At 40.4% G+C, this 19579-nt stretch overlaps 1 protein-coding gene across 5 annotated transcripts in view; it reads left to right on the top strand.

The window, feature by feature from the left end:
* BTAF1 (B-TFIID TATA-box binding protein associated factor 1) overlaps positions 1-19579 on the top strand; it is a 98802-nt gene that overhangs the window by 26262 nt on the left and 52961 nt on the right. For all 5 annotated transcript variants that reach the window (XM_051823360.2, XM_070057621.1, XM_051823362.2 and 2 more), the window contains 9 exons: positions 3017-3153; positions 5027-5156; positions 5424-5492; positions 6794-6883; positions 7395-7490; positions 7587-7763; positions 13187-13327; positions 14159-14283; positions 17705-17825. In XM_051823360.2, the coding sequence (XP_051679320.2) occupies positions 3017-3153; positions 5027-5156; positions 5424-5492; positions 6794-6883; positions 7395-7490; positions 7587-7763; positions 13187-13327; positions 14159-14283; positions 17705-17825 (1086 nt within the window). The remainder of the gene's footprint in view (positions 1-3016; positions 3154-5026; positions 5157-5423; positions 5493-6793; positions 6884-7394; positions 7491-7586; positions 7764-13186; positions 13328-14158; positions 14284-17704; positions 17826-19579) is intronic.

Raw genomic sequence — 19579 nt, 5'->3', positions numbered from 1 at the left:
CCTCCAATGGCCGCCGCTGATCCAAAGGCAGGAGCCAGGTGCTTCTCCTGGTCTCCCATGGGGTGCAGGGCCAAAGCACTTGTGCCATCCTCCATGTACTCCCGGGCCACAGCAGAGAGCTGGTCTGGAATAGGGGCAACCGGGACAGAATCCGGCGCCCCGACCGGGACTAGAACCCAGTGTGCTGGCGCCGCAAGGCAGAGGATTAGCCTATTGAGCCATGGCGCCGGCCAGCTTCATAGTACTTTGTGGGTATACCATAATTTCACTTTCTCTCCTCCCTTATCTCTGTTTGTTTTTTTTTTTTTTTTTTTTTTTTTTTAAGGTTTATTTATTTGAAAGTCAGAGTTACACAGAGAGAAGGAGAGAGAGAAAGAGAGGTCTTCCATCTGTTGGTTCTCTCCCTAAATGGCCACAATGCCCGGAAATGCACTGATCCAAAGCCGGGAGCCAGGAGCTTCTTTCAGGTCTCCCATGCGGATGCAGGGGCCCAACAACTTGGGCCATCTTCTAGTGTTTTCCCAGGCCATAGCAGAGAGCTGGTTCGGAAGTGGAGCAGCCAGGATGCGAACTGGCGCCCACAGGACGCCAGCACTGCAGGTGGCAGCTTTATCCACTACACCACGTCGTTATCCGCTACTCCACAGCGCCGGTCCCTCCCTATTCTTTATATTCCCAGTGGATACATGTGTGCTGCTGTTTTTTTTTTTTAAGTTAGTTATTTATTTGAAAGAGTTAGAGAGATCTTCCATCTGGTAGTTCACTCCCCAGATGGTCACAACAGCTTGGGCTGGGCCAGGCCAAAGCCAGAAGCTTCATCCAGGTCTCCCATGTGGGTACAGGAGCCAGGCACTTGAGCCATCTTGTGTTGCTTTCCCAAACACAATAGCAGGGAGCTGGATTAGAAGTGGAGCAGCCAGGATTTAACCAGCACTGGTATACGTTGCGAGTGTTGGCAGGCAGAGGTAGCTTAACCTGCTCTGCTACAGTGCTGGCCCCACATATGCTTCCTTACTTTATTTTATGCCAAACTCTTCAAGCCCTTGTGAAAGCTGTTTGGCCTTCCCTTTAGAAAGGTGCATATTTAAATGAAATATTAAATTTGAAGTGGGCAAGTACTCTTTCTCCTCTTCCCCAATATCCTTTCAGGGGCTCATCGGCCCTAATAAGAATTCCTGCTTTGTAAACATGAGTCCCTCATCTTCTCATTTATTTTAGTGGAGAATGATTCTGTTTGTCCTGTAACCATCGGAATTTGTGATTTACATTTCCTAGGATCAGGGTATCTGTGATGAATAACTCATAGATAAGGGAAAAAACTGTCATACTGAAGGGGAAAAGGAGATTTTTAAAAGGCAGAAATATGACAATTAGGAAGGAATAGAAGGAAATTGGGTAGAAATAAAGCATAAAATACCATAAGAGTAAAACAGGATGAAATAAAAGAAAATAAAAATTCAGTAATGTGGAACCAGCATTGTGTTGCAGCAGGTTAAGCCAGTTTGTTATGTGGGTATCCCGTATCAGAGTGCTGGTCTGAGTCCTAACTACTTTGCTTCCAATCCAGCTTCCTACTAATGCACCTGGGAAGGCAGCTGAAGATGGCTCAAGTATTTGTGCCCCTCCTACCCACATAATGGACCCAAATAGAGTTCTTATCGCTGTTGTAGCCGTTTGGGGAGTGACCCAATAGATGAATGATCTCTCTCTCTCTCTCTCTCTCTCTCGCTCACTCACTCACTCACTCACTCATTCTGCCTTTCAAATAAATACATAAATCTTTTAAAATGGAGTAGTGTGATCATAGTATGGACAGTTGAGCATGTTGTAATAACATGAATTGGCAGGTATAGAGAAAGTGGGCTACAGACATCGGAATAGTTGGAATCAGGATGGACAGTGCAGTTTGGGGTTTGTAAGTTCCAGGATTTTTTTTATTTTTATTTATTTATTTTTAAGATGTATTCATCCATTTGAAAAGAACAACAGAGATAGAAGGAGAGACAGAGGTCTTCCATCCACTGATTCATTCTCTAGATGGCCACGACAGCCAGGATTGGGCCAGGCCGATGCTAGGAGCCAGGAGCTTCTTCTGGATCCCCCATGTGGATGACAGGGGCACCTGGACCATCCTCTGTTGCTTTTCCCAGGCCATTAGCAGGGAGCTGGATTGGAAGTAGAGCTGCCAGGACTGGCACCTATATGGGATGTCAACATCACAGGCAGCAACTTTACCCACTAAGCCATAACGCCAACCAGCCCCAAGGTTCAAGTTTGAGTAACTTTATATAATACTATAGACCTTTAGGGGAAGGAAGTTGCTTACGGTTAGCTGTTTCCATTGGCTCATGTCATCTGCATTGCCTTGTATATGTGTTAATATTTCCTAGACCAAGACTATAGCAGAGCATCCTTACCAGTAATCTTACTTGCTTGTGGAAATGTAAATTTCATTTGATTCTTACAGTTAGGCACAGAAAGGATTTATAGGCATTGGCTTAAAGTATTTTTCATATAATCTTTGCAGTGTATCCCAGGAGTGGAAAAGAAGTAGACAGTGAGTGGCTAAGAGAAAGGAGCACATGGGCTCAATTGAGTCTAAGATGCTAGACCAATCTCTTACGGCTATAATTATTTTTAACCTTTTTTTTAGGAGATAATGATAATCAGTTTTTTTTATTGACATCATTTATCCTCATGACATTTAGTGGTGTTATTTTCACGTCTCACCTCTTCAAAACCTTCTGTGGGTTAGAATCATACATTTGTACTACATCTGTGGAATAAGAAAATTAAGAAACATGCATATTCATTGGAACTTGAAAGAACAGGAAAAGGAGGAAGAGGTTGAAATTATGGTATGGCTAGACAGCTGAAGAGCATGAGATTGTCGAAAAAGCCTGTGTTCATTCTGTGTATACTGGAATTGCTAGACTTTACCCACTTCTGAGGCTCAGACTACAGGTATTTATTTTAACTTCAGAAGTTCAAACTCAGCATGCTTTTATTCTTTTAGACTCTCCAGGCAGCTGAATTGATTGATTCAGAATTTCGAGCAGGAATGAGCAATAGACAGAAGAACAAAGCTAAAAGAATGGCCAAATTATTTTGGAAACAGAGATCCAAGGATGCAGTGGAAACTAATGAGAAGAGGTAGTAATCTTTTTCTGCTTGTTTGCTTAAAACAATATTGCTTTGTAGCTTGACTGTTTAACGCATAAAAACATTTTGCTGATGTGTTTAGCTGGGGAGTACTATTTGGATTTTTATTGCTCAGTTGTCAGAGGTATTGTTACTAGAGACTAAAATCACTTGCCTAGAAATGTCAACTTGTGCAGCATTTTTTAATTTAATTTTTAAATTTATTTTCATTGTATTTGAAAAGGGGATGGGAGAGAGAGAATATGAATATCTTCTATCCACTGATTCACTCACTAAATGCCTGGGAAAGTTAAGGCTGAGCCAGGCTGAAGTCAGTAGTGCAGAGCTTAGTCTAAGTCTCTGACGTGGATCGCAGAGACCCAAATACTTGAACCATCACCTGCTGCATCCTAGAGTCCATATCAGCAGGAAATTGGAATCAGAAGCAGAGCCAGAACTTGAACCCAGGCTCTCCTGGGATGCAGGTATCCCAAGTGGTGACTTAGTCACTATGTCAATTGCCCTCTCCCAGCTACTTTTTCTTACTATTTATCAGTTCCAGATGAGGGAAAGCATTCCAGGCCAAGCAAACAAGTGTAAATGCATTTATAGAAAATTCAGTGAACAAAATGGAGAGTAATAGAAATGAAGTGAAGGGATGGTCTAAGGATCAAAAATTAAAAACATTCACTGCATTAGTAAAGTACAAATTGTCATGGTATTACATCACCTGTTCCCTAGATTGGGAACTAATATGGATAATAATCCAAGCTTGCTTATTTAATCTTATTCTGGGAAAGAAAGTATAAAGTCATTGAGTTCATTAACTACTTTTTTTTTTTTAAGTGAACCACTTATGATCATATACAGGTTGAACGTCTTTAATCTGTATATGTGCTGCCAAATCAAGCACATAACATCTCTAGTCAGAAAATCTAAAATCTGAGATGATCTGCAAACTGAGACTTTTGGGGATAGCTTAAAATTTTAGATGGGATGGTCTGGGGCAACTTCATAGAGGTGACGTTAGAGAAAATCTGAAAGAATTGAGGGTACTAGCTGTGTGACTATCTATTAAAAAGATACTCCAAACAGAGGGGGCAGTTGCCTAGAAGTGGAAACATGTCCAACAATTCAAAGGTGGAAGGTGACCATTGCGGCTACCAGATTAGAGAGAATTAAGAGAACGTAAAGAAAGATGAGGTTAGGGAGGCTCAGATTTCTTTTTCCTCACTTTATAGAAAATCATTGGCCAAACAAATCATGTCTGCTGAGATAGAGAGGAGAAATACTTAGAGAAAAAATGCTGTATATGCTTTAAAATCTGCTGATGATCCGTTTATTTTAATATTGAGTAATGATAGTTTTACCTGTCCTCTCCTTTCTTAATCTCTTTGCTAATATTTTGTAATTTGGCTAGTCTTGGTATTTTGGTTTTTAAGTCATAAAGTGACATTTCCTCAAATTTTCTGGACCTTTTATTATCTCTATATTTTCCAAGAACTAGTAAGATTATATTGTATTATTCAGTGTATTAGTTGTCTCCAGAGTCCAAAAACCTTGAAAAAGTTAATGTCACACTGTGGATTTTGCTTGTAGGACTAAGAGTTTAAAAAGGAGGGGAGCTGGTTGAGAAGATGAAGAAAAGTAATGTGTTAAATTTGAGATCCAGCTTTAAAGGACGAATTCACTGATCTAGTAGTAGGATTCCATTTTGCTCAAAAAATATTAAATAGTCTTATTATTTGGTAACATGAGATTTTAAGTAAACCATGTAAGCAGAATGTGCTAAAACGTTTGTTCTAAAGATGGAGTCTCTTAAACCATTGTGGTTCATATGATCTTTTATTCACTTTTTAAAATGGTGACTTTTTTTTTTTAATAGCAATGATAGCACTGATGGGGAGCCAGAAGAAAAGAGACGGAAAATAGCAAATGTTGTTATTAATCAGTCTGCAAATGATTCCAAAGTCTTGATTGATAATATTCCAGAAAGTTCTTCCTTAATTGAAGAGGTACTATTGAAATATAACCCAAAGTGTCTATTAAAATTATTTATATTTTTTCAAACTGATTTTGTCAGAGTATTGATAAAGCTGAGAGACATTTTATTGGTAAAAATCTTCTTTACTTCACTGAAAGTTAAAAAAAAAGTAATAAAAATTATTAAAGCCAGATTACTATTACTAAGCCTATAAATAAATATACTTTATTGAATTACTTAAGTTGTTAGCATTAAGTAGACCTTTTGAACTAGTAGTAATTTGTTTTTTCTGATTCAGACAAATGAATGGCCTCTGGAAAGCTTTTGTGAAGAGCTTTGCAATGACCTTTTTAATCCATCCTGGGAGGTAAGGTTTCTTCAGCTTTATTTTTTGTGGTAATGAAGGTAATAGTGTCAAAAACAATATACTTTGACATTCACCTGTGGCATTATTAGGACCCAGGGCACATCTTGAGTAGAAAACTTTAGACTGATTTTTTTTTTTTTTTTTTTTTTTTTTTTGACAGAGTGGACAGTGAGAGAGAGAGAGACAGAGAGAAAGGTCTTCCTTTGCTGTTGGTTCACCCTCCAATGGCCGCCGCGGCCGGCGCACCGCGCTGATCCGATGGCAGGAGCCAGGAGCCAGGTGCTTTTCCTGGTCTCCCATGGGGTGCAGGGCCCAAGCACCTGGGCCATCCTCCACTGCACTCCCTGGCCACAGCAGAGAGCTGGCCTGGAAGAGGGGCAACCGGGACAGAATCCGGCGCCCCGACCGGGACTAGAACCCGGTGTGCCGGCGCCGCTAGGCGGAGGATTAGCCTAGTGAGCCGCGGCGCCGGCCTTAGACTGATTTTTTTACCTTTAATATCCTTTTAATCATATGCTGAAATCAATTGTTTGTTTATCTATTTGAAAGAGTTATAGAGAGAGGGATAGGGTGAGACAGAGATCTTCCATCCACTAGTTCGTTCCCCAAAGGCCACAATGGCTGAGCTGGACCAGGCCAAAAACAAGAGCCAGGAGCTTCTTCTGGCTCTCCTACAAGGGTTCAGGGGCTCAAGCACTTGGGCCATCTTTCTCTGCTTTCCAGTGCCATTAGCAGGGAGCTGAATCAGAAGTGGAACAGCCAGGACTTTAACTGGCACTCATATGGAATACTTGTGTTACAGATAGCAGCTTAACCAGCTAAGCCACCATGCCAGCCCCTCACTTTTTTTTTTTTTTTAAAGATTTATTTATTTATTTGAAATTAGAGTTACATAGAGAGAGGAGAGGCAGCTTTGAAATTCCTTTGAAATTCCTTTTAGCTGCCTTTCTGTTCCTGAATGGGGTCTTAAATAAGTAGAAACAGTGTCAGTGTACAATTTTGTTCTCTTTCAAATGAGACTGGAGAAAGTGTCCTCATCTCTGAGAAAAGGGATTTGTCCCTGGGCTATAGTGAAGCATTAACCATGAGACATTTTTCTTGAATTTTCTTTTGGCACTTATCACTGATAGCTTTGGATCTTAGTTTTAGAGCTTGGTTTTGTGTATATATTCTAAAAATATCACTCGGTTTATTCTAGTTTCTTAAAAGTCCAGTAGTATCCCTTTTTCAGATTAAAAAAAAAGTTAAACTGCATTTCTTAAACATTTAAAATCTGCCAGCTATTTCTTGGTTCTTTTTAGGTTCGACATGGTGCAGGCACAGGACTTAGGGAAATTCTTAAAGCTCATGGGAAAAGTGGTGGTAAAATGGGAGACAGCACTTTAGAAGAGGTAAGTGTATGAAAACAACAATTAGCATCAAGTTTTGCTAGTTGGCCTCTTTTTTTCATTATATGGAAGTAACAAAAGTATGGGTTATGCAGTAGGAATGAGAGGTAAATAAGAAGAAATATGGGAAGATGAATATGAGGAAAACAGTAAGAATGGTACAAAGAAATTATTTATAGAAAGATGAAAAATGAGCAACATGTTTGTAAAAACTGTTAATATAGGTATATGACAGGGATACTTGTATCAGCAAATTTACATAATTGCTTTCTCTTTGTGTATAAATAACATCAAATCCATGCATTTTAAGAATCAGCAATCAACGAGGATGTGATTAGTATAAAGATAATAATTGGAACTAATCTACTTTTTGGTGGTTGTCCCCACAGTTTAAAATAATCTGTCCCAATATTTTTTATTTTTGACCTAAACTATCCCCCCAATCTCTAATGAGTGATCCTCCCAGTCTTTAAAGTGTGATCTCTGTTATTGAAGAATGATTATGTGTTAACAGATGATTCAGCAGCACCAAGAATGGTTGGAAGACTTGGTTATTAGACTCCTTTGTGTTTTTGCATTAGACAGATTTGGAGACTTTGTTTCTGATGAAGTAAGTATCACCTAAGTGAGACTTTGCCCAATCAAATTTCAAATTCTACTAAGTAAGTTTTTTGTAATTAGGAATTTTCTTTCTTTACATCTGTAGGTTGTGGCACCAGTTCGTGAAACGTGTGCACAGACATTGGGTGTGGTTTTAAAACACATGAATGAAACAGGAGTTCATAAGACTGTGGATGTACTGCTAAAATTACTTACACAGGAACAGTGGGAAGTTAGACATGGTGGTCTGCTGGGAATAAAGTATGCATTAGCAGTTCGTCAGGTAAATACTTTTTTTGAAGATTGTGTGGAAGGTTTTTTTTTCTCTTGGTTTATTTTCATTAGTTAAACTAAGTGGTTCTAGATTTTTAGTGTTACAGATAAGCCTGTCCTTCAAAGATTTGCCTTCTCAAGACAATGTAATAGAGGTAGGTGGTACTGCTTGAGAATTTAATCATGGGGCTGGCATTGTGCTTCAGTGGGTTAAGCCGCTGCTTGCAATGCCAGTGTCTCATATTGGAGTACTAGTTGATGTTTTCACTACTCTGCTTCTGATCCAGCTGCCTGCTACTGTGTTAGAGAAAACAGCAAAAGATGGCTCAAATACTTCGGTCTTTGTTCTGACCTCAGAGACCCAGATAAAGTTTCAGGCTCCTGACTTTGGTCTGACCCAGCCCCACTGTTGTAGTCATTTGGGTAGTGAACCAGTGGATGGTTCTGTCTTCACTTCTCCCCCCACCCCAACTCTGACTTTCAAATAAATATTTTTTTTAAATTAAGATTTTTAATTATGTTGTTGGCCCCTTAAAGTCAAGGATGATTTTTCTTCTCTAATCCATTGTTGCATTTAATTATTTCATTGCTTTTCATGATTTGACTTTTTTAATTCATTTAAATATTTTTGAATACAAGTTCTGAGGTTGTTAAGACCCTGTGCTAGGGCTGGCGCTGTGGCTTAGTGGGCTAAGTCACCTCCTGTGGTGCCAGCATCCCTTATGGGCACTGGTTCATATCCTAGCTGCTCTTCTTCCAATCCAGCTCTCTGCTATGGCCTGGGAAAGCAGTAGAAGATGGCTCAAGTGCTTGGGCCTCTGCTCCCACGTGGGAGTCCTGGAAAAAGTTCCAGGCTCCTAGCTTTGGATTGGCCCAGCTTCAGCAGCCATTTGGGGAGTAAACCAGCCGATGGAAGGATATTTCTCTCTGTAACTCTCTCAAATAAATAAATCTTGAAAAAAGACCCTATGCTGAATTATACAGGATACATACAGAAGTAGACATGAAAAAGTTACAGTAAGCATAAAAGCAGACAACCAAATATCATGTTTTTGTCACACTGAGAATGTGTTCTTGTTTTATCTTTGTAATAAGGCTTTAATAAAAAGAAAATGCAGGCATCCTTACCATTTTCATATAGGGAGACAAGTTCTGAGAAGTTACATGCCTTGCTCAAGTTTACAAAGCTAGTTAAGGTTAGTACCAGAACTAGAAACTGGAGGTTGTGTTTCACAGTACAGGGTTTATTGTATTGCCATACTGTAGGATGAAAGTACACACAAATTCACATAGTTGGTGCTAACTGTTGTATTTTTTTAGTTTATTGTAAACTGTCTGATATGCTGTTTGTCATATTATGGCTAGGAATTGGGTTCCTAAATTGACCCACAAAAGCTTATTTTATTTGTAAACTTTTTGGTAAACTAATAGTTTTAGCTAATCTATGTACACATCCTACATGTTTGTGAAACATTGGCTTAGAACTCCAGTATGAAATGCTAGTAAAACATTTCCCTTTTTCTCTGTTTCAACATAGACTTGCTGACAGAATTAAAAACTTCCACAAATAGTTGCTTTGACCCTGTGATTAAGTATGTCAGCATTATGTGTGTGTGTAAAGATTTGTTTATTTGAAAGAGTTAGAGATCTTCTCTAATTCTCTCCAGATCACTCCCAGATGGCCACTCCCTAGATGGCTATGATAGCTGGGATGGGGCCATGCCAAAGCCAGGAGTCAGGAGCTTCTTCCAGGTCTCCCACATGAGTAGTAGGGGCCCAACCACTTGGGGCATCCTCCACTGCCTTTCCCAAGCCATTAGCAGGGAGCTGGATTGGAAGTGGAGCAGCTGGGACATGAACTGGCCTGCATACGGGACGTTGGCAGCATCACAAGTGGAAGATGGTGGCTTTACTCACTATGCCTGTGGGTTTTTTTTTTTTTATAAGATTTATTTATTTATTTATTGGAAAGTCAGAGTTACAAAGAGGGGGGAAGAGACAGATCTTCCTTTCACTGATTCATACCCCCAAATGGCTGCAATGGCCAGTACTGAGCCAGGCCAGAGCCAGAAGCTTCATCAGAGTCTCCCATGTAGGTGGTAGTGCCTAAACACTTGGAGATGCCATATTCCACTGCTTTTCCCAGGCCACTAGCAGGGAGTTGGAATGGAAGTAGAGCAGCCTGGACACAAACCAGTCCCCATATGGGATGTGGTTTTGCCTGTTATACCACAGTGCCAGCCCCAGAAGAAGAAGAGAAAGAGGCATGAAAGTAAAGGGAGGATTATGTTATAGGAATTTTTATCCATGTATATAAAAAACATTTGAGGGGTAGAGAGAGCACCCCAAGTGCCCACAGCTGTGGGAGATCAATCCAGGTCTCCCTTATAGGTGGCAGAAATCCTATTGATCCATCACTGCTGCCTCCCAGGGTATATATTAGCAGGAAGCTGGAATCCTCAAGAGCCAAGAATTGAACCCAGGCACTTCAGTTTGGGGTACCAGTATGTTCTATCTGAATGAAAGATTATGAATGAGGAACTAGATGGAGACCAGCACTGAGCTTTTTCTTACACCTGTTTAATTTCTTTTAATTTTTCATAGAATTGGCCAGCATTTTCAGGGCCTATGGGATTGAACTGCACACCTTACTTTCCATTATGACTTCTTAATACTCTGAACTAGCTTTTCTCTTACCTTGTTAACTGTGTATCAGAATGGAACCTCCCCATCTCAAGGAAAACTGACAGGCCTTTGGTTTTTGTTTAGGTTTATTTTACTTAGTTGAAAGAGAGGGAGAGAGAGAGGGATCTTGCATCCACCAGTTCATTCCTCAAATAACTGCAATGGCCAGGGCTGAACCAGGCTGAAGCTAGAAGCCAGGAGCTTCATCCAGGTCTCCACATGGGTGGAAGGCCCCAAGGACCTGTGCCATCATTCCACAGCTTTCCCAGGTGCATTAGCAGGGAGCAGGGTGAGAAGTGGAGCAGTCAGGTATGGTATGCTGGTATCTCAGTTGGCTGCTTACCCTTTATGCCACAATGCTAATCCCTGAAATTTTTTTTTTAAGACTTATTTTACTTACTTGAAAGGGAGAATTACAGAGGGACAGACAGAGAGGTCTTCCACCCGCTGGTTCACTCCCCAAATGACCACAGCAATCTGGGCTGAACTAGACCAAAGCCAGGAGCCAGTAGCTTATAGCTCTCCCAGGCGAGTGCAGTGCAGTTCTCCCACTTAGGCAATCTTGTGCTGCTTTCCCAGGCTCATTAATGGGGACCTGGATCAGAAGTGGAGCAGCTGGGACTCCAGCCAGCACCCTTGCGAGATGCTGGTGTTGCAGGCGGTGGCTTTATGACACAACAATGCCCACCCCAGTCCCTGAAATTTTTTTAAGGTTTTCTTTCTTTTTCTTTTTCTTTTTCTTTTTCTTTTTCTTTTTTTCTCCCCTCCCCTCCCCTCCCCTCCCCTCTCCTCTCCTCCCCTCCCCTCTCCTCTCCTCCCCTCCCCTCCCCTCCCCCTCCTCTCCTCTCTACAGCCACACATTTCTTTCTCATTAATGCCCATAGATCCAAGCTCACTCACTTACTCTGTGTTCTCTCTCTGCTTTTTCTGTCCCTTTTAGTCCCTTCTCCCTACTGTTTTCCCCTAAGAACACAACCTGTTTTTCTGTACTCTCAGCCTCTGCAGAAAACAGAATTACATGCAAATGGAAAATGCCTTCCTGGATTTTGAAAAGTTACCCATTTAATAGCATGACCAGTTCTCAGTAAGAGTCCTAGTTTATAATCAGGGGAGTGATCTCTGGGGACTGATTATCATGGGGAAAATAAAAAGATTAGATTGAAATAGAAGCATGGGGCCAGCAGTGTGGTGCAACAGGTTAAGCTGCTGCAAGTAATGCTGGCAGCCCATATGAGCACTAGTTAAGTCCTTGATGCTCCAGTTCCAATCTAGTAGCTCCCTGCTAATGCTCCTAGCAAGGCAGCAGAGGATACCCAAGTATTTGGGACCCTGGGAGTATTTGGGAGACCTGGGTGAAGCTCCTGGCTCTTGGCTTTGGCCTGGCCCAGTCTTGGCCCTTAACATTTATTCAGGGAATGAACCAGCAAATGGAAGATATTTCTGTTTTTCCCTCTGTCTGTAACTCTGCTTTTCAAATAAATATTTTTTAAAAAAGAAAAGAGAAGCAGGAAGATATGGCTTTTCTTTCCTAATTCTCTTATACCTCCTTTGGGTGTCAGTGGCATTGAATGAGAAATGGAAACTAAAGTTCTAACACTGGTGTATATATGTGTGTGTGTGTGTTCATAAGATATTTATAGTCTTACCTAGAAAACATGTTTGATGCTTGTTTTGAGAGGTGGACAGAGAGCTCCCATCCACTGGTTCACTTCCCAAATGCCCACAGCAACCGGAAAGAGCTGGGCAAAACCTAGTAACTGAGAATTCAATGCAGGTCTTCATGTGGGTGCCAGAAGCCCAAATTCTTGACCCATAGTCATTGCTTCCCAGAGTCTGCATTTAGATGAAATTAGGGTCAGGAGCCAGAACTGGGTATATTGAACCTGGAGATATGGGTGTCTTTAACTGCTAGCCTAAATGTCCCTGCCCTTGTTCTGATGTTTTAAATCCTATTAAATGATACAATACTTAATGCTGTTTTTATCATTTTAAAATGGGATTTGTGGGGCCGGTGCTGTGGTGCAGTAGGTTAATCTGCCTGCAGCGCCAGCATCCCATATGAGCACCGGTTCTAGTCCCAACTGCTCCTCTTCAGATCCAGCTCTCTGCTATGGCCTGGGAAAGCAGTAGAAGATGGCCCAAGTGCTTGGGCCCCTAGACCCATGGTGGAGACCCAGAAGTTCTTAGCTTTGGATCAGCCCAGCTCCAGCCGTTGCGGCCATCTGGGGAGTGAACCAGCAGATGGTTCTGTTTCTCCCTCTCACTGTCTATAATTCTTCCTCTCAAGTAAATCTTTTAAAAAATAAAAATTTTTGGCTGGTGCCACCACTCACTAGGCTAATCTTCTGCCTGTGGCGCCAGTTCTGTCTGGGTTCTTCCTCTTCCAGTCCAGCTCTCTGCTGTGGCCCAAGTGCTTGGGCCCTGCACCCGCATGGGAGACCAGGATAAAGCACATGGCTCTTGGCTTCGCATCAGCACAGCACACCAGCCGTAGCAGCCATTTGGGGGGTGAACCAATGGAAGGAAGACCTTTCTGTCTCTCACTCTCTCTCACTGGTCTAACTCTGCCTGTCCAAAAAAAAAAATTTTTTTTTAAAGGGATTTGTTAGGTAGGGCTCTGTTAATACAATCCTTTCCTGATTTTTTAAGCAAATATTAGAATGTCTGGTTTCATGTGGCAAATTTAATAAATGTTTAAATACAATAATTGTTACATAGAAAATTAATCTATTTTGTACTGTTTTACAGGATGTAATTAATACTTTATTGCCTAAAGTTTTAACTAGAATAATTGAAGGACTCCAGGACCTCGATGATGATGTCAGAGCTGTTGCTGCAGCATCATTAGTGCCTGTAGTAGAAAGCCTTGTCTATCTTCAGACTCAAAAGGTAAATTAAATATTTTTACATTTATTCCAATAGAGCATGTTTACAGTTGGGACATGGAATATTAGTAAAAATATTGAGTACCTTTTTCTCTTTCATCCTTAATTTTCTTGTGACAGACACCCTTGTGTTGCATGCAATCTGGATTATATACTGTCTTTGGGAAGAGTGAATTAATCTATTAATCTGCTTCCCCCTTTGTGTACATAATATACAGAGAATTTCCTTGGGATGAAAGCTGCTAATTCTTCTTTATTTTATTCCTGAATTTTAGACCTATGTGATTTTTGATTTTAGTTCTTGGCTTTTGGTTTTTTAATACAGGTCCAGCTTTTGAACTATAAGATCTAACTAACTTTTTCATTTTATTATGAAAACTAGAGTACAAAGTTGGAAGTAGAGCAAGCAGTATTTTCAGAGCTCAAAAACTAAATTTTTCTTTTCATGATGGTTAGTACTTTTTTAAATGCACTAAACTTGCTTTGCAGAGAACACGTCTTGTGTCCCTATACTGTATTACTTTCAAAGTTTAACTTTATATAAAATAGAGTAGTGGCTATTTTATTGTCTGAATTTCCTGCTCATAATGATCCTGGTTAGGGTAGAAAGTGCAAAAGTGAGTTGAATGGCACTAAAAAGAGAAATATAAAGAAGTGCTGAAGGCAAATGATGTCTCCTTAACTTCATTCAAAACTTCCCTTTTTAATTCATCCGTAGTCATTGGAAGTGTATATTTTGTTAAATCAGTAGTGGCTCCTGGGGTACAATCTGGCAGGGCTTGTGAATATTTTTGTGTAAAATTGATATCTGTTTTCTTGAAAACTGATCTTGTAGGTACCCTTCATTATAAATACGTTATGGGATGCTCTTCTGGAATTAGATGATCTAACAGCTTCAACAAATAGTATTATGACTCTTCTTTCATCCTTATTAACTTATCCACAGGTCCAACAATGCAGGTAATTATTTCTAATTAGTGAAATAAAGTAAAAAGCCTTCATACACCTTTCCAGATAATTAAGCTAAATGTACAGTATTCTAGCACTGTAAGATGGGATGCTAAAGACCACTATTTTCAGGAGTCTTTTCTTTATTCTCTAGCCACCAGCACATTTAGGGCAGGAACTTTTAGAAAGGTCATTTTCCTTACCCTTGGGTTACTTTGGTTATATAATTAATGTGTCCATCCTAAAATAGTTTTACTTAAAAAATATAATCATCGCGTATTATTTCTACCACTAGCCCCAGAATGTTGGATTTTAGCCTTATTGAATAGCTTAGTTAATACAATTACCATTGAACATCCTTTTACCCCTCTGTGAACTTTCTCTTTTTAATGTTTATTTCCTTAACTCTGGTTTTTATTTCAGTAATTATAAATCGGAAAGAGAAAACATAAAACGCCCCAGACAGAGATAAGGGGAGGACAAAAATACACACTGAATTTAAGCTATCTCCAGTTTTCTTATCCTGATATTTGAAATGAAGCTCAGCTGATTAGTGTATTTCCTACCTTTTGGATTGGCTCTTGTATATTAGTGTCTGCATTAATAGAATCCTTAGAGTTACAGAAAAAAAGTATTGTGCAACTTTTAAAAAATACAAAGTTAATTTCTGTTCTTTGCCTACATGCATTCAGTGCATGTTTCGATGATTATAGGTGATTTCTATTGCTATGAGTACTTCTAGTGAAAATCGTATGTTTATAAAAAGCATACAGAGAATGTTTCAGAGAATACTGACCTATTATTGGTAGTACTTTAATGCTGAATTTAGGTTAATAGGACAGCCCATAGATAGGAATAGCAAAATGAATACCTCTAAAAGCACAAGAATTGATAACTTGAAATAGTAGTGCATATATAGTATTTCTTAGTTTTCAGAAGCTTCTATTACTAATTAAAGCTATAGGAGTTAAGTAAATCTGTGTAAAAGCTTTCCTTAAACTACAAAATGCAAAGATTGTTAATTTTTCAAAAGTTAGTAAATTTTTTCTGTGAAGGTTCAGTAATGAGTATTTTTGCTTGTGTGAGCCATAGAAAATCTATTGAAACTACACACCTCTGGCATTGCAATATTAAAACAGCCATAGATAATATGTAACAGAGTGAATGTATTTTAATGTTCCATTAAAACTTTTATTTTAAAGAATGAGTGGTATTGATTTTGCCTGTGGGCCTTAGTGAATGGTGAAAGAAACACTAGATAATATAAGCACGTGTAAGAATGTAGTGAAAGTTCTGTTACTTCAATGTGAAATAATGCAGTTTTCCATCTTTTGTTTCAAAATTGCCTTATTAGAAAATGTGCTTCAAATGTTGTGATTTTTGGCAGATAATTTCTTGCTTATGTATGAAGAAATGCAGCATGTCATTTGGAGCATGAATAGTTACACTATTAACAAGGCTTTGTTAAGATGCTTTTATGTATTTTGAATCTTTTTTTATGCCTGTGTGTGCTTGTGCTTAAATTAGAATTTTATATGTGAATTTAGTAAATGTTTAAGCATAAGAAGTAATGCTCATAAACAAACCTGTGTAAGTAATGAAATTGTGTTAATAGACTTCCTGAGGGGAACCACAAAGGATGAGCAAGTAAATAGTTATACTGGCACATTTTTTTGTTCATGCCTTTTTCTACAGAGATATATATTTCAGATGCTAGTTATGAGTCCTTTTAATTCCAGGTAACGTTTTTGTTTTGTTATTTTGGTGAGGAATTTGAAGGGTTTATTATGCAAGAGGAGAGGCTCAGTCCTTCTTAGTGATACTTTTCTCATAGTGGCCAGGACACTGCTTAGCTCTCCCTACTTCCCCTTGGTGTGGATGTGTCTCCTTACCCTTTTTTTTTTGGGGGGGGGGGGTGTTTGTAAAGATTTATTTACTTATTTGAAAGGCAGAATTACAGAGAAGCAGAGGCAGAGAGAGAGAAACATCTTCCATCCACTGGTTCACTCCCCAAATAGCCGCAACAGCTAGAGGTGAGCCAATCCAAAGCCAGGAGTCTGGAGCCTCTTCTGGGTCTCCCACATGGGTGCAGGGGCCTGAGGACTTGGGCTATCTTCCACTGCTTTCCTAGGCCATAGCAGAGAGCTGGATCAGAAGTGGAGCAGCCAGGACTTGAATCAGCACCCGTATGGGATGCCAGCACTGCAGGCAGTGGCTTTACCTTCTACACAGCTGTGGTGGCCCTCCTACCCTTTTCTTGATGAACATGAGGGACCCTATGTCCTTGGAGAATGTGAGCAGCTCACATACCTGGATTTAGTCCCACACAGACATGGTGTTCCTGATGAGGCACCTGCTGCAGTGGTCACCTTTCGGCTTTTGTTAAGGCCCCCAGCCATAAGGTAGCCTGGAGCCATGGCTGATGCTTTTCAGTGGCTGCTGTGGCAGAATTAATTCTAGGTGACTTTTAGAATGACTTGGGAATGTGACATGAATCCTGTAGTTCAAGATAACTTAGGTTTGGCTTTGCTTACTTCCTCATTTAAAATTTAATCTGTGAGAAAGAAATTTGAGTGTTCTTAACTTAATAATGCTAAATTAAGGTAACAGTTTTCTCAGCTTCTACGTAGCACCTGTTGGTAATTTGATACATGGCAGAGTTGGCTCCAAAAGCGTATTCTAGTTAGTGCTAAAGATTAGCAATCCTGATAGTGTGGGCCAACTACTAGCGAGGATACATATGTCATTTTCCTGAGTAAGAATAGTTAAATTGTAATTTTTTGGACAGTTCTAACTTGATAAAGGTAATTCATAGTATTAGTGCCACAGGAGAACCTAATGTTCAGATTTTCAGATTTCTGCACTTTTTTTTAAAAAAGATTACTTATTTTTATTTATTTGAAAGGCAGAGTTACAGAGAGAGGAAGAGAGGCAGAGTTACAGAGAGAGGAAGAGAGACAAAGTATCTTTCTTTACTTCCCAAATGGCTACAACAACCAGGGCTTGGCTGGGCCAGGCCAAAACCAGGAGTCTGGAGTTTCTTCTAGGTTTCCCATGTGGGTACAGGGACCCAAGCTCCTGGGCCATCTTCTGCTGCTTTCCCAGGTGCATTAGCAGGAAGCTGAATCAGAAGTGGAGCAGCTGGCACTGGAATCAGCGTCCATGTGGGATGTCAGATTCACAGGTGGAGGCTTAATCTGCTCCACAACACTGGCCCCTTCTGCAGTTCTTTGCTTTTGCTCTGCCTCATCTGGTGCTATAATAGCAGTTTTGAATGAGGATGTTAAAGTGAAATGTTCATGTGAAAATTGTATTTTTTAGAAATTATCAAAAGCATTGTCAACATCACTAGATCCATATGAAAATAATATTTAGATAATGTATCTATAGAGTTTCAACTAAGAATAAGATTAATTTGTGTTTTCTTTATCAGTATTCAACAGTCACTCACAGTTTTAGTTCCACGTGTTTGGCCTTTTTTGCATCACACAATATCATCAGTTCGAAGAGCAGCATTGGAAACTCTATTTACATTATTATCAACACAAGACCAGGTAAGAATTAATAACTCTATAAAAACTTTGAAGCTTATAAATTAATTTTATAAAATAAACTTGATCACTAGCTTTGTAATTGAAGACCAAGAGAATGCTGGGCCTAGTAGAAGTTATATACTAACCATGTAGACAAATAAGAATATAAGCACCATGAGGGCAAAAATATTACTGTTCCGTTCTCAGGTTATATTCTTGGAAGAGTGCTTAGCACATAGGAGATCCTTAGTAAATATTTATTAAATGAATGGTTTATTAGTCCCTTTTGTTAGAGATATGTTACTTAGTCTCTTGCTTGCTATGTATGGCTCACTAATGGGTGGTTGGCCGTCAGTACCCATCCTGGGTTACAAAGGCTGTATAAGAAGCTCTGAAGTGTAACTCTTAAAGACTGACCACAGAATTCCTGAATGTGTACCTCCTCAAGGATTATCAACCTTAATAGCATGCTATTTCCAAAGATAATGTACTTCGAGAGTCAGATACTGAAGTGCCTACATAAATCACTCGGGTATTAGTCAGTGTGTGAAGGAAGCCTGCAGGGAGCTGAGAAGTACTTGCCCTGTGCATCACATTTTTAAGATTTAATTATTTAGGGGCCAGCGCTATGGCGTAGTGCATGAAGCCTCTGCCTGCAGTGCCAGCATCCCATATAGGCACCGGTTCGAGTCCTGGCTGCTCCACTTCTGATCCAGCTCTCTGCTATGGCCTGGGAAAGCAGTAGAAGATGGCCCAAGTCCTTTGGCCTCTGCACCCACATGGGAGATCCAGAAGAAGCTCCTGGCTCCTGGCTTCAGATTGGCACAGCTCTGGCCATTGAGGCCAATTGGGAGTGAACCAGTGGATGGAGGACCTCTCTCTCTGCCTCTTCTTCCCTCTCTGGGTAACTTTTTATTTATTTGAAAGGCAGAGTTACAGAAAGGGTGAGATGGAGAGAGAAACATCTTCCATCTGCTGGTTCACTCCCCTAAATGACCACAATGGCTGGAGTTGGGCCATTCCGGAGCGAAGAGCTTCCTCCAGGTCTTCCATGCGGGTGCAGGGGCCCAAAGACTTGGGCCATCTTCTGCTGCCTTCCCAGAGAGCTGGATCCGGAAGAAGCTCCTGGCTCCTAGCTTCAGATTGGCACAGCTCCGGCCATTGAGACCAATCGGGGGTGAACCATCGGATGGAAGACCTCTCTCTCTGTCTCCCCTTCTATTTCTGTGTAACTCTGGCTTTTAAATAAATAAATAAGTCTTTAAAAAAAAAAAAAAATGGAGCAGCCAGGACTCAGACAGACACCTATATGGGATGCCGGTGCTTCAGGCTGGGGCTTTAACCTGCTATGCCACAGCTCCGACCCTCTGTTTTTTAAAAAGATTTATTATTCATTTTATTTATTTGGGAGAGTTCTGTGGTGGGGAGACAGAGCAGTCTTCCATCTGCTGATTCACTTCACAAATGGCCACAACGGCCGGGGGTGGGCCAGTATGAAGCTACGAGCCCAGAGTTGCTTCTGGGTTTCTCACATGGGTGTGCAGGGGCTCAAGCACTTGGGCTATTTTCTGCTGCTTTCCCAGGCACCTTAGCAGGGAGCTGGATCAGAAGTGGAGCAGCCAGGACTTGAACCAGTGTCCGTTTGGGATGCCAGCGCTGCAGGAGGTGGCTTAACAGGCTTTGCCACAGCACCTGCTCCCTTCATTTCTATTTTTAAAATAACCTTGTAGGTCAAATAAAATGTTTTAGGGGAAGTATCATCAAAGAATCCATTC

The sequence above is a fragment of the Oryctolagus cuniculus genome, chromosome 15 (genome assembly GCF_964237555.1).
Source record: "Oryctolagus cuniculus chromosome 15, mOryCun1.1, whole genome shotgun sequence".
Classification (NCBI taxonomy): Eukaryota; Metazoa; Chordata; class Mammalia; order Lagomorpha; family Leporidae; genus Oryctolagus; species Oryctolagus cuniculus.
The sequence above is the reverse complement of the archived record's forward strand: the minus strand, read 5'-3'. Positions and strand labels throughout refer to the sequence as shown.